The sequence below is a fragment of the Bos javanicus genome, chromosome 28, assembly GCF_032452875.1.
Source record: "Bos javanicus breed banteng chromosome 28, ARS-OSU_banteng_1.0, whole genome shotgun sequence".
Taxonomy (NCBI): domain Eukaryota; kingdom Metazoa; phylum Chordata; class Mammalia; order Artiodactyla; family Bovidae; genus Bos; species Bos javanicus.
In genome coordinates this window covers 45162521-45178134 of record NC_083895.1, presented here as the reverse complement: position 1 = coordinate 45178134, position 15614 = coordinate 45162521, and the positions used below count along the sequence as shown (strand labels likewise).

Genomic DNA, 15614 nt, shown 5'->3' with positions numbered 1-15614 from the left:
CCTGATGTGAAGAACTGACTCATTTGAAAAGATCCTGATGCTGAGAAAAATTGAAGGGAGGAGGAGAAGGGGAGGACAGAGGATGAGATGGTTGGATGACATCACCAATTCGATGGACATGAATTTGAGTAGGCTCCAGGAGTTGATCATGGACGGGGGATCCTGGCATGCTGCAGTCCAGGGGATCACAAAGAGTTAGACACGACTGAGTGACTTAACTGAACTGATGTGTTTTTTCAGCCCAGATTATCTGTAATCAGAACTGTTAAATTGATTTCACTATTACTTGCGTAAGTTAGCAGGTGTCCAGTGAAGAGTGAGTTTTGACCCACCCTGCACAGCAGCAAGGTGTGGAGGGAATCGTGTTATTGTACACAAACAGTGGCCATCTCTCCTCTCCTTAGACTTTCACACTGATGTTTCTTGAGACAAATTTGAATTGACGTTTTAGAGCTTAGTTTGCTCTTGTAGAAGTGTTTTCATTGTATAGCATTTGGAGAGGTGATTATTGACCTTTTTGGCTGGTGCTGTGAGAAAAAGGGTGATTTTTTTTGCAAGTTTGAAAATGTTTTTGAAACTCAAGATTATGTAACAGGGGCACAGACTCCAGGTTAAGACCTTCACATTGGTGATCTTGAGCAGGCTGCTTTACCTGTCCCTGCCTACCTTTCTTTAATTAAGAAAAAGAGATTAAGAATACTATTTGTCTCATAGAGTTGTAAGGATTAAATTGTTTAATACATGAAAACACTTACAGCAGCACCCCGCATGCTTAAGCAGTTACTCTTAGTTGTTATTATTAGGGTGTTTTCTGCCTCTAAATTTAAAAAATATATTATGTATTAAAACATAATATGTATGTATATATAATTTCAAAACATAGCTTGTCCACAGCTAGGGGGGCATTTTGGTTGTTGTTCAGTCGCTAAGTTGTGTCCAACTCTTTGTGACCCAGTGGAGTGTAGCACACCAGGCTTCCCTGTCCTTCACTTTCTCCCAGAGTTTGCTCAAACTCATGTCCTTTGAATTGGTGATGCCATCCAACCATCTAATCCTCTGTCGCCCCCTTCTCCTCCTGCCCTCAATCTTTTCCAGCATCAGAGTCTTTTCCAGAGTTGTCTCTTCACATTATGTGGCCAAAGTATTGGGGCTTCAGCTTCTGCCCTTCCGGTGAATGTTCAAGGTTGGATTTCTTTTAGGATATATGGCATAGTGGGTGCAAATCACAGGCCATGGAGTCAGAATGCCTAAGTTTTGCCGAGTAGCTATGAGGTCCTGTGTATCTCCACGTCTGTAAATGACAGTACCTTCTTCAAGGGTGATGTTAATATTACAAAAGGTAATATATCTGAGACATTGGCAGATATCAGACACTCAACAAAAATTAGCTAGTCTTGTTATTTGTATGTCCATTAGATAAAACATTTTCTAGTAAGATTTCATCAAGCCAGTAAGAGGGTCTATGAGAATCATGAGGAAGAGCTTATATAAATATCGAGAAAAAGATAACGTTTTTCCAGGGTAAAAAGTGCTATTAACAATTATGTTTAATATGCATTGCCATCTCATACTGCATATGCTGTTATAAACTTAGTTTTGTTTAATGTTAGGCTTTTCTTAACTTTCATATATTTCTTATTAATATGATTATGTCCACTTAGTGATAAAATATCTATATAAGTACATTATTAACAGTTGGGGAGAAATAAAACATTATTTCTCCTTTGAACACACTAGGGGCACTGGACATCTGCCCAGGGGGCATTCTTCTAACCAGTAGCCTGCTCGTTGGCTCCGAGTGTGGGTGGGTCAAGATTACACTGGTTCTTTATAGTTTTCTCTGTTTAGAGGTCAGTGTTCCAGATCCTTCTCTTGTGCCTTGTAAGGCTTGGTTTTCTACATCTTCGCTTCACTCAGCGAGTAGGACATTGTGCTCAGAGTGACCATGATAATCTTCATCTTGGCTGATAGTACAGGCACAGTAGCGTGATGATCTTCTAGACTTGGTACGCTTAACTCCTGCCCACCCTAGATTGCAGTTCCACAGTGTCCTGACATTTGTTACTATTCACATTTAACCTACAATTAATTCAGATTTCTCAGTTTTGCTTTTTTGTGTAATCTGCCAATAATTGTGATATAGTATCTGACATGTATGCAGTATTAAAAATAGTTTCCAAAGCATATAGTAAACATTACTTCACTTAGTCCTGTAGGAACCTGTTATTTGGCTCCTTTGGTGGTCGAGGAGACAGATGCAGCGTTGTCAAACGATGTTTCTGAAGTTCAGGCCTCCGCTTGCTAATGACAGACCTGTAGCGTCGCTCTCTGCCCACGTCCAGTGTCCCCTTCTCAGCGGGTAGCTTGCATCTGTGTTTTGCTGGTTCTGCTCTGGTAGCTGCCACTGGAGTCTGAGGGACTAGAGGAATTAGAAAACCTCCCAGTGAGTAACACACTCACCTCATTTTGTTGGGTTGCAGCTGTGACTAGTATATGTATGGATTAAAGAAAAGATGAAAGTGTCAACACTAGAAACATTACTTCCTTTCTGTTAATGTAAATATAGATTAGGGCTATGTAAACTTCTTTTTTCCTCTGCCAAGAGATGAATCCTTTCATAAAAAGTTGAATCTTTTGCCCAGCCTTTCCCACCTGGTCCTTGGGAGCCTTGGACCCAAACTCAGGACTCCTTATTTCTTCCCATCAGCTGGTGTGCAAAGACCAGTCCTGTTGCAAGGTGAATCCCCTGGGAAACCCTGAAAAACAGAAACGAGGAATTGAAAACACCTTACAAAATTTTTGTCATTCAATGTAATGAGCGTCCTCTCTTTTTTTTTCCCTCCTTATAAAATTCTAAATTAAACATCTCTGACTTTGCAGTCGCTCTTGGCCGAGCCCCGTTCTTTGCAGTGGACCCAGCCATGTTTATGCAGTGGCTACAGCCCAGAGTCATGCATGTAGAAGGGGCAGGAAGTGCGGCAGGAGGCAGGCCCAAAGGAGCTAGAACAGGACGTTTCTGGAACCATTGCTGAGGGATCTATTTTATGACCATTTTCAAGCCATGGTTCTCTGCCCCTGGGTCTTCCTCACCCAATTCTGAACCCTGTTGATTCATTTCTTTAGCATTTATCGAGCCTCTGGTGAGGTGGGCGTTATGCTAGTCTTTAAAGATATGAAAATGACTGAGACCGTCTCTGACCTCAGGTGGCTCCCAGTCTAACAGGGGAGACAGATACAGATGTCAAAAGATGCTCACACTCTGGTAGTGGAGACATCAGGTGTGCCCAAGGTGCGTGGTTAGGAAGGCACCTGGGGGACTGGACAGCTCACTGACAGGTTGTGCAAGACTTCTTCCAGAGGCGCTGCTCGGGCTGAGGTCTGAAGGGTCCCCAGGCGTGTGAATGAATGTGTGTGTTGCAGGAGGGAGCTTGGGGACAGTACAGGGCATGCAGATGCTCAGCGGTGAGTGGGCTCAAGGTTCGGCATGGTGGCAGCTGGCTGTGTTCTGCTCTGGCATTTTGAACATCCTTGAAATGCTGGAAATTCTCCTTTGAAAAGAAATTAACTTCTCAGGTGTATCCTCAGGGTTCCATCGACAAGGCATGCCAGTAGGTTACAACTGAAGGACATACTGTTCCTGTGCAGTTCAGCTGGTTGTGCAGCGTTGCTGTCTGTCGGGCCCTGGGTCCGAGCTGCTGCTGACAGATCGTTACTGCAGTATCAGCCCCAGGGCCCACAGCCTGGGCCAGGTTCTCACTCTTGCGAGAATGTGGCGAAGCCAAGGAGCATTTGCCCTGCCTGCATCTGATTAGAATTATAAGTTTATGTTTATTACTGGGTTCTCTTCTAAGTAGCTGCCAGCAGCATCAGCAGCGGGCTGACTATGGCAGCCGTGTGGGGAGTTGGAAACCCTGCCAGAGAACACCAGGCCCGCTTGGTTTTATGTGGCTGCAGCTGTGACTCTTACATGTGTGACTCTTTTAAAACGAGGGGATAGAAAACATGAAAAGTGATTACTTTTTCAAAAATGTAAATATTGGACTATTTACTGCCCTGTTCTACTTTTAAAATCCTTCATCTAGCTTATTTATTGAGATAATTGAATTTAGACATTTCTGAGGCCACTTTTAAGATTTCACATCTCTGGGTCCAGATCTTAATTTTGACTCACTCCCAACCATTTTTAGGTTATTCTATAGTTGTTACTATCATATAAAAAGGTGGCCACACTTCATGACAATTAACTATTTACAGATCTGTTATAGCACTTTTAAATCGCCATTTTCCTGCAGATATCTTCTGATGGCTAAGAGTCTTTACTCATGGTGCTCACGCTTTTCACAGTCATTTACTGAGCACCCATTTGACAGATTGTCGTGGTTTTTGAGCAGAGGTGCCTGCTGCAGAGTCCTCTCGCATGTTCGTGCAGATTTGTCGAACTGTACATGCCTCTGTTTATTCCTCTGTAAGTGAACACTGGCAGTTCACTCAGAGTTGTGTGAGGTTTCAGTAAGTACATATGGTTATATATAATACATTAATTCATTGAGCACCTATTATACCCTTGTCTTATGATAAGTGCTTTATATGTGGCACCTCATTTAATCCCCCCCAAATCCAGTGACGCAGATGCCCCTCTTCCCGCATCTCAGAGACGAGGAAATGTAGATGCTAGAGAGGTTAAGTTGCTTGCTGAGGGCTGAGGTGGTAATGCATGGGAGTGGGATTGGGTTCTGGACCATCTGAGCCTGAGGGTTTGAGCCTGTGCTCATTGGGCACATGTCAGACCCGCTTTATTCACAGCACGGAAGCCCCTTTTATATAAACCTGCAGACTGGGCAGCCGCTCAGCCTGCCAGACTGTAGGACCACGAGTTAAGCACCCTGAAGAGAGCAGTTTTAGAGCCTGTCGGCACCTGGGATGGGAGGACATGTGTTTCTCCCGGAGCTGAGGTGAGTCTGGCTCCCCTCCACCCCCTAGCGCTCCGCGTGCTGGTGCGTGCTGCCGGCGCTGGTGGCGCGGGCGGGGCGGCGGCGGTCAGGCCTCCCGGTGGTTTGCGCGGGAGGAAGGCCGCTCTGTGTACCGCTCTGTGAACCGGGAGAGTCTCTTAGCTGGAGCCACACGTGCGTGTGTTTATAACGCTGGGAGTTCCTGTCTTTAATATGTGCATACGATTCTACTGGGGCAATTTGTCTCCACAGTGATACAAATACTTGTAGGCAATAATGATTTTCTTCCTCACCGCCTTTAGTCATCTGTTAGCCAAACTGGATAAATGTTTGTCTCTTTTCATCTTTCTTTATGAAGCGGAAGGCACTGGAATGCAATCATTCTGTGGTGGCTTATGTGGTTTCCTAGGTGCTGTGTGTTCTGTGGCAACATGATGCCTATATATTTCAGAGAAGAAAGAGTGAGAGGGAGGAAGCTGAAACTGTTGAAGCAGCGTGATGTGGTGGGAAATTTAATAGCCACAAAGATTAACTGGCTTAGTCTGAGGAAATAGCTATCTATCATTTGTCTGTGAAGTTTAAGGTGTGAAACTCTTGTGTGCAAAATATTCAATGACCTTGCTGTGCCTGACTTACAAAGCTGGCATCATCTGGTGCTTTCTTTATCTTCCTGTAACATTATTTTTGAGTAGATGCAAAATGAAGTATTTTTAAGTGGCTGTGGTTTTTTTTTTTAAGTTTTTGTGATTTTTTTTCCCTCAAAATTTGTATTATCCACAAATTTGCTAAAAAGAAATATCTTTTATTATGCAGATGTTTGGTTCTGAGCTCTGATAGTAAGAATTTGGGTACTGAGGGCTATCTCATTATCTGAAATTGCTTGATTGCTAAATTTCAGATATGTATGAAAGTGAAAGTGAAGCCGCTCAGTCGTGTCCGACTCTTTGCGACCCCATGGACGGTAGCCTACCAGGCTCCGTGATCCATGGGATTTTCCAGGCAAGAATACTGGAGTGGGCTGCCATTTCCTTCTCCAGGGGATCTTCCCAACCCAGGGATCGAACCCGGGTCTCCTGCGTTGCAGACAGACGCTTTACCGTCTGAGCCACATATATATCAGGAAAATGGATATACATCATTTTAGTTTCTAAGTTCTAATTGTAAGGGATACTTTTATATCAGACTTTCTCAGCCTGGCACTGTTGACATTTGAGACCGGATAATATTTTGTTGTAGAGGACTGTCTTGGACATGGTAGGATGTTTAGCAGCATCCTGGCCTCTACCCACTAAATACTAATAGTATGTCTCCCCTCCCACCAGCACTGTAACAACCAGATTGTCTCCAGACATTGTCAAGTTACTCTGGGGTGGGGGTGGGGGTCACCCTCAGGGTGCCCAGGTTGCCCCCCGTATTGAGAACCACTACTGTATGCCGTTGCGCTTACCTAAATTTGTAGATAATGTGCAACTCAGAAGAGGAGCTAAGACTGTTAGAGCCACTTAGAGGTACTTCCTGAATTGCATGGTGCTGACTTTTAAGAAAGAAAAATACTAATTGAAGAGAGGAAGAGATTGCCTGCAGAGGTTAAGCACAAAAAGGCCATTAAAAATTTCCCATAAAAAACAGTCACATATTAAACTTCATGGTTATGTGGGGGCTGTTTTCTTAGGCTTGGCCATGCACTGCCTCTTCTGTTGTCTGTTTTCTGAAAATCAGCAGCAGTGCTTGCTTATAGGCACTGTGAAGTAGTTTCAGGTCACCAACTGGTTCTTCCTTGCTGATCACAGGTAAGCCTCAGCTAGCCCCTCTTTTCCTTATCTGAAGCGCTGAAATTGTCACCAGGCTGGAATTAATCAGAGGACATGCTTTTAAGGTCTTCCAGCATCTACGCTCGGGGTTGCCTGTCGCCCCCGTGTTTGGCCTCCGTGCTGGTTTGGTGATTGGTGTTGGGAAGCACGTTCTTCCACCTGGGCTGCGTGTGCAGTGTTATCCTCTCGTGTTTTCCTCTACCTTCCCTCACACTTTCTCTGTTAGTCCTGCATGGTCAGAGCAGGTTAATGACTTCCTAAATGCGTTGCTGTTCTCATCCCCTTCCTGTGAGCTTTCTACTTGGAAGGCATTTATCTCTGTTACTGCTCTATTTCATTTCCACCATTTTGTGAGATTCAAAGTGTCAGTTGCATGCATACTAAAAAAGCTATCCTGATTTTTGGAAGCAACTAGAATGTGAGGCTGTTGGCTTTTTTTCCCTCCCCTACGACACCAGCGTCCATTTTAGTTACACGGGTGCAACATCCGTCTGACTAAACGGCTGCACCTCGCCAGTAGCCTTGCTGTGTCACTGATACTCTCAGACCTTCAGACGCTTCTTCCGTTATGCATACATGGGGTCACCCTTCTGAAACATAAGTGTTCATCCTATTTCGTATCTGAAAAGCATCATATAACTAAATTTATAACTTACATTGTATTTAGCGAACGCTTTTTTTCCCTCAGTCGTATCATTATCCATACTTTTATATTGTTGATGCCTCTCCCTAATTAAGTAATCAACATGTGAATCTGATACTCAGTACTTTTGACCAAAAACTTGCTTTATGTTCCAAGATGTTGTACTGTTTTATCCTATGACCATCATATCTTTAGCACAGAAATAGTAATTATAAATAAAATTTATTTTTTCTTACATTGTCATTTTGGAGCTATGACATTTAGTATCTATAAATTTAGTTATATTGAAATTTCCACTGAATCTTTTCTAGAATTAAGTTCATATATCTTAGGAACTAGCAGAGAAATTTTCCCTTAGGGTATGCCGGGAGAGGAGCAAGTAGTTTTGATAATGAAATGAGACCTTACAGGAATATTTCTAGAGCAGCTATAATAATTCAAATGAGAATTGAATTAAAGAGGAGGGAAAGGATAATCTTTTTTTTTTTCTTTTGAACATCAGTGTTTTGGGTAATGATGGCAGCAGAAAGCTAAAGGACTGTGCTATTTTGTCTGTTTTTTTTTTTTTTTTCTTTGTATTACATCTGATTTGGAACCAAAGTAATGAAAATACGATTTTTGTTTTCATGGTAGGAGATGGAATAAACTGAGACTGAAGGACAAAGAGAAGAGTCTGAGGCTTGAAGATGATTCTGAGGAAAGCGATGCTGAATTTGACGAAGGTTTTAAAATGCCGGGTTTTCTGTTCAAAAAGCTTTTTAAGTATGTGCTATGTGTTCCTTTCTTTACATCTGTCGTCGAGCCATTGTTACAAATTAATATTTTAGGAACTGCATACAGTTACCTGTGGGCCCTCAAGGTACTCACAGCAATTTATTTTGAATACGGTTACTGTCAAATGAAATTTTAGCCACATGCTGTTCATTAAAATTAGATGATAATAAATTGACTAAAGTGTGCATTCAGTGTGTTTATAAACTTACAAATCTATGTGGACCTGTATCAGCAGACTAAAAACAACACTTTAAAAGCTATTTATATCAAGTTATTTTGTTGTTGTTTTTAGCATTTTTAAGGGACCAAATCTCTAATTTCTTAAATCAGATTAATTAAGAAGAATTGCTTATTAAAATCAATATTGCAGAGGTCTTATACTTCTGTGTTGAAATAAAAACTTTGTAAAGATTATTTTTTTGACTGTCTTGTACTGTACCTAAGGATATAATACTTTTGAGCTGACCAAATGTGTATCTAAGTATTTCCTGTAAATGTTATTCTTATATAAAAAGGCAAGATGTAGGCAAACACCTTCAGGACTGAGTTTGTACCTGAAACTGTGTTTTATGTGTGAAGTGGCCCAGGGTTGCAGATAAATGGATGCCCTGTGGTAGGTGCGTGTCCGTAGCCTACAAGGTCCGGTACAGTCTCTGTGATGAATGTAAATCCTGAGCCAGGTGTGCAGTCTCATCCCTCCTGGGATTTACTTAACAAGGTACTTTAGGAACGCTTCCTTGACGCACGCAGGAAGTTAAAGCGTTAGGTAGCTTCTTTCTGTCTCTCGTATCATCACTTGGTGGTCGGGTGCAGGATGTAAACGTCTTTCTTTGAGACACTTAGGTTTAATCTCCTTCATAGATTGAGCTGATAGCCATGCCTGAAACTTGTGCAAGAGGTCTACTTAAAGAGAGTCTGCTTTTTATATTTCCTCTCAAAGAGCTTTTATTATAATTCTAACTTTTCTCTTGAGGGTGGAGGGGACAGAGGGAGTAGTTATTTTATCCCAATAAACATATAAGACAGCTGAATCCTAAAGATGTGAAGTATCTTGGTGGGGTTGCTATACTGGACAGAACTATAAAGAACTGTAGGGAATCTCTAGTAATTTTTGGAGGTGTTTTATAGCCCGTAGAAGTGGCTACTTTGGCTGTTGCTTTTCCCAAATGAAAATTAACTATGGAAAGATAAATAGAGATAATATTTATTGGCAACTCTTTTCATCTTCTCTAAAGTGATTTCTTACTAAGAAACAGGCCAAATAGTATCTGTGTTGTACTAGCGGAAGGAATACCCAGGTTACAGATTAACTTAATGAAGACGGGATACTTCTACATGAGTATTAAGTGATTTGGCAAATACCCTCAAGAATGAAGTCGAATGTGCATTTTTGTCTAAATGTGGGAGTTTCTAGCAAAAGAAATTTCACAGTTAATAGAACTAAACTTACTATTAAGAGTGTATCAAATTCAGTGTATTGACTGTTAACCTTATTGTAGTTAATGTAAATACATGTTTAAAAAAATATTGTGTCAATTGCACATTCCTTGAAAGTATTTTGTTTTCATTTTTCACCTCAAAAGCAGAATTTTAAATATTTCATAAATGTTACAAAACTTCTGTTTCTTTTATTCTGCTATAATTGGCAGAGTCTCCATTTTTCTTTCATGACTAAGCTTTAGCCAGGCCAATTTAATTTTAAGCTGTAGATATATTTTTACCATATTTACCACACTATGTGGAATGAAATTAATAGGATATATTTGTACACAAAGGAGTCAGCAGATACTGTTACCTATTTAAGTGCTATTTTCTGCACCATCCTGGTTAACTTTTAAAACTCTATTTTGAAAATTTGCCCAGAAAATATATTTGACTCTGTAATTTAGCAATCACGTGACAAAAGTCAATCTTTAGCCACACTAGTAAGTGCAGTCTTAGCTTAGTGTGACAGTGATCTGTGGTTCTTCTGTGGTGCTTCAGTCTCATGGGGGAAGCGGAGTATAGTAATTCTGTTACTCTTTTACAGCAGTTTGTAAAAGTCTTTAACTTTTCCTGAAGAGTAACTTTTTATGTTTTCAAAACAGTTCTGAAAACGGAATTCCATAGCCTGCTTTCCTTTAAAGTATATACTTGTTTTACAGTGTTTTATTATTAAGGAAATTAGGGCAATACAGCCTGAGTCCGTCAGTGACACTGCTGGCATCAGAACCCAGGCCCGGAAGTGCCCGTCCAGCGGTGCGGGCCTGCCGTCCAGCGCGCTGACGCGGCCCGGGGCCCTCACGGGAAGGGGTCTGTTCTCCGCCACCTTTGCACGGTGTCCCCAGGTGTGGTTGGGATTCCCATGTGGTGACGTGACTTACAAGGCTGCCTAGTCGCTGTTTTTCCTTAAGTCATCCTTTAGATGCTGTTTGAACGCCCTTGGAAATTACATCTGTAGATGAGGAGACGTCCTCTTGTGGGTCACCTAGAATCCGGACGACCTGACTCCCTCTGGATACCGCGCTGGTCACCCTTCCTCCTCTCCTTGTTTCTCGGTTGCCCTCTCCAGGTTCTTTCAGTTGATTGGCCCCAAACAGAGAGGGATGGGGGCCGTGTGGGGTGGAGACGGCTTCGTGTGGTGGGAAAGCACTGGAACGACCGCCTGGACGTCTTGGCCCCTGTTCTGCCCAGAGGGGTCGGCCCCCTAGTTTTGTGCCTCAGTGAGAGGGGGCTGGTTGACTGGAATGTAGTGGGTTGTCAACGTACATCAGTTTTTTGGGGAACTTTTTGGACTAGATTTTTTTCCACAGCTGATTTTCAAAATACTGGGGAAAGTTAATGATGACATACTTACTGAGAGAAGAGTAAATAAAACTAGTTTCACAGGGACTGAAATCCGTGAGATTTTAGGTAGAGATACCACGCAGCAAAGAGTAAACATTTGGGCAGTAAACCAGCAAAACCGCCTTCTTTTAGGGTAGCCATCTCACTAGCCTTGGCGTTTTCTTTGGGGGGGTCTTTAGCTGTCATTGTCTTTTAAGTGCTTTTTCCTTTAGATTTTTAAACTTGGCAGATAATCTTCATGCCATTGCATAGTGTTAAATCTTTCTTTCATGCTAAGAAATGCATTTTGCTTTGTTCCTTTTTAAACTTCACTTTTAGATGATTGAATTAAACATACCATTGATGGGAAAGGGCAAATACCAACTCTCTTTTCTTTTTAGAGGGGAATGTATTATTTCTATTTGAAATTTTATTTAAAATTTAAATTTAAAATCAAGCTTAAAATTTATTTATTTAAAATTTTAATAGCACTGACCGTTGTATCTATGATGAAGTCACTGAACCAAGTTCTACTTTGGAATATTAAAAGACCTTTTGTGTTTTTGAGCCTTTAAACTGTTTTTGTTTTTTTCTTGCCTCTGCTAGTAATATGACAGACTCATCTGTTATGTACTAATTTTGTGATTAGCCCTATTCTTTAGACTAGTTTATGGCCTTAAAATTTAATTTTTCCTATAAAAAGATAATATGATTACCAAGTGACTTTTCAACAGTATGTACTGTAAATTGTAGTCTTCTCTGTCTTGCTTTTTTATGCTGTTCAGATTGGAAAAATAAATGTTAATGCATCTTTTCATAGAAAAGTTATTAGAACTTTATATAACTAAAAACATTTGAGTTTTTTTTCAGGAGGATATTGAATAAAAGATAATAAGTTTATGCTTGTTTACCAGGCTATTTCTAATGTTGAAAAAGAAATGAAATAGTCCCTAATTGCCCTATCTATCAGTTTAATTAGAAATGTGTTAATGTTCTGTAAAGAAAAATGTGTGATTTTATGCTTTAGGTAATCAAAAATGTATGACCTTATGAATATAATACTCATGTAAAACACACATCCGGCATGCTTCTCTGACTGGTGCTAGAACCTCGCTAAATGATTAATTCATGAGTACTTTGCGTTATGATCTGTATTACCCACCATTTGCCATTTTCTTTTTCTTGTTGGTGTTTGTTGTTGTAGGTACCAGCAGACAGGTGTTAGGTGGCTGTGGGAATTGCACTGCCAGCAGGCAGGAGGAATTCTGGGAGACGAAATGGGATTGGGCAAGACCATCCAGATAATTGCCTTCTTGGCAGGTCTGAGCTACAGCAAGATCAGGACTCGTGGTTCAAATTACAGGCAAGTGCTCCTCTGCAGACTGTCAGTCTGTGGAGCTCAATTAATATTTCATCAGATGTATTGCTGTGGAGGAGGGTCTTGTGAATTATTGATGACATTTCAATTACAATATTCCTTTAATTCTTTTAGGGGGGACATCAAAGGGAAATTTTTACGAGACAGTGGAGCTGTAGGGCAGGAGAAATTAAACATGTAACACTGCTAATGAATTCCAGGCATTGATGCTTCGTTTTGCAGATGAGCCCCACTAGATATTTTGGGTCAATACAGTGTCTAAGGTTAGCTTCTGCAAATGGATTGTTTACAAACTCAATTATGTTAATATCAATGGTTTACACAATATGGAATTTTAAATTAGACATAATACCTTTAGTTCCATTTATTAAATTTTACATTAAAATATTTGTTCTGGCAGGAGACCAGGTGAGCATTACAGTAAGTACAAAGTCTATTCATGGGGAAAGTTGAATCTTTGGAGGATTTCTTTTATAATCATTATGCGTGATAGCATTTGTAGATGGTGCTTTTTTTTTTCAAATGACATTACATACTTGTCTGCTCACTATGCTTTCTCCCTACTCTCCCAGTCTTTAAGAATTTTATATAAATTTGAAAGTCAAAGTCTAAATAATAGAAATATAAAATGATAGAAAACTATTTTTTGGTTGTAATCTTTATTTTCTTTAGGAATTCAAATAAACTATTAAAACTTTAATCTTCTGAAAGAATAAACATTTAAACATGCTTGTTCTTTGTGGTAGGACTGAAATAGTTTATCTTGAAATCCAGTGAGCATTTCCATATTTAAGCTGTAAGTTGACTTTTTCTGTAAATCAGTAATGGTAGATGAATTATGTAAATCAATTAATGCTTGATGAATTATGTAGAGTATTTAATTTTAAACCCAGATAATCCAACAGCTCCTTGGATTCTAATAGGCTTTACCTAATGAGTAACAGCAAGATATTTACCAGACACTTAGGTTGTAGAAACCCCAGGCAGTCACAGGATGCGATTTGACGACCCCTTTACAAGAGTGTTAGTGTGCCTGAAGGCGGCCACAGCAGAACGTGACTGTCTACACTCTGGTTCATCAACAGAGAAATGTTTTCTGGAATGTTGTGTGTGTTGTGGATTAAGTTGCTTCAGTCGTGTCCGATTCTTTGCGATCCTATGGACGGTAGCCCGCCAGGCTCCTCTGTCCACGGGATTCTCCAGGCAAGAATATTGGAGTGGGTCAAATACAAACCATAAACTGTTAAGTAAAGAACTTTTTATTTTAATCTTCAGAGTTTTTTGCTTTGCTTTTATTCCTTACTCTTCTCATTAATTTAGCAGATCAACACATCCCATGAGCAGTACTTAAAGTTTTAGGATATTTTAGAAATACTTACACAGTTGTAGGAAGGGGAAAATATATTGGCGGATTTTTAAATATTAAATGTTCTGTTGTTACTACAATAAAGTGTCGAAGCAGAGTTTTTTTCTTCCGATACTGAAATTCTGCTACATTTCATGTGAAAACATTCCGTCTGAATGGAAAAGTCAAAGTTGAAAATGGGCATTTAGTGTTTTCTTGCCTAGGCATATCATTAATTCACCGTTTATAAAATGCTTTCTCTAAACAAGCCGTTTGCTCGGCTCGCCTCTGCGTTTCTCATTCGCTTTGGTTGGGTTTTGACGAGAATGCCCCAAGCTGCTCCAGATAGTTTCTAAGACTATCTTTCTTTTCTTAAATGATTTCTGGGATTTTGTTATTTCCCATCTCTTTTCTTCCCTTCCTTTCCTGTTACCATGAAACTTGCGTGGGGTCTAATATGCCATGCCTGGGAAACCTAAAATCATCCCTGCCGTGTAGTTTTGATTGAAAAATTAAAACATGTTCTCTCGAGTGGTGACAATCCAGCTAGGAGTGAGCTGTGGGCTAATAATGAGCAGCAGCTGTAATCACTTAACTGTCGATGTGCATCTCCTTTTTCCATAATGAAATAGTGTGGCACGTTGGGTTATAGCCCAGATCATCTTTATTAAGATAGTATCGGTAGAAGTGGCTTCCCAGAATGCAGTTATATATCAGCCAAACAACTGGTCTCTGTGCGTAGAGGTGTTCAGAGGAGCTTGGTCCCTTCTGTGCATGTGCCAGGGCAAATTGTATAACGTTTTTTCTCACAGTTTTATAGTCTGTCCTCCTTTGGAATCAGATGAACTTGGAGTCGTCTCTAGGTTTATGTCCTAAAGAGCAGTGGTCAGATGTGTAGTCAAACCAAGTTCTGCATGAGCCAGCATTGCTTCATGGGCTGTGTAAATTTCCTCTGAACTCTTGCAAGCTGTAGATTCTGGGGCTTTTATTTGAATGGTCTTAGTATCGTAATTTTAAGGTCAATGATCCTGAAACCATGGATGTCTCTGGGATACCAAGAAGGAACTTAATGGTAAAAAGAAGTTTTTAATTTTTGTTTCTTTAATGTGTTTTATATGTAATGTCTTTTAAAAAGAGGGAAAAGCGTACTTACTGGGCTAATAAAAATCTATACTGCCTGTTTTCCCGGTTCATAACGTATATACTATATACTTTTCTCTTTGCCATTCGTATTATAGTGATAGATAGGCCCCTGAACTTGATGATGGAGAAGAAATAAATGGTTAACCTTGCAAACTTTAGTTAATACTCTGAAGTCTTGGATATCATTTAGGAAATTCTAATTACAAATAAATGGACTGAAAAAGTTAATAAACTTTCAAAGGTAAATATTTTTACTTTGTAATTCCTGATAAGTTCAAGGCTATGAGGGGCAGATTTCTATCCTGCAGGTTGAAATATTTGACCACGGAGGTATTGACTTGTAAACTTACTAGGTAATCAATGATAATCAAAGATGAAAGAAACTGTAGCCAGTTTAGTAATTGGTACTAATTGCTCTAGTACCTTTAGCTCTTTCTTAAGATCGTCTCACTGGTATGGGGGCTGGAGAAGGGTGGGACAGTCGGTGTGATTGCTAGTGGGTGTGGCTGCCCCTTCTGACTAGTGGGTGTGGCTGCCCCTTCTGGAGAAGCGTGGGACAGTCGGTGTGATTGCTAGTGGGTGTGGCTGCCCCTTCTGAGGCTCTGCAGCAGTCTAGGTCTGCTCCTGGATCCCACTCTGTGAAAACCTCCATGGTTTCCTAGGAGAATGGCAGAGATTGAAGGGCATAATAATGCCAAATAGATGTTCAGTTAGTCGCTCAGTCGTGTCTGACTCCTTGCGACCCATAAGCCAGAATAAAATGTTG

At 40.5% G+C, this 15614-nt stretch overlaps 1 protein-coding gene across 3 annotated transcripts in view; it reads left to right on the top strand.

Moving 5' to 3' along the window:
* The window catches only part of ERCC6 (ERCC excision repair 6, chromatin remodeling factor), a 72647-nt gene that overhangs the window by 22806 nt on the left and 34227 nt on the right, over window positions 1-15614 (top strand). For 2 of the 3 annotated variants that reach the window (XM_061405678.1, XM_061405680.1), the window contains exons 6-7: window positions 8037-8165; window positions 12187-12345. In XM_061405678.1, coding sequence (XP_061261662.1) covers window positions 8037-8165; window positions 12187-12345 — 288 coding nt within the window. The remainder of the gene's footprint in view (window positions 1-8036; window positions 8166-12186; window positions 12346-15614) is intronic. The other variant, XM_061405679.1, reaches the window with a different exon arrangement.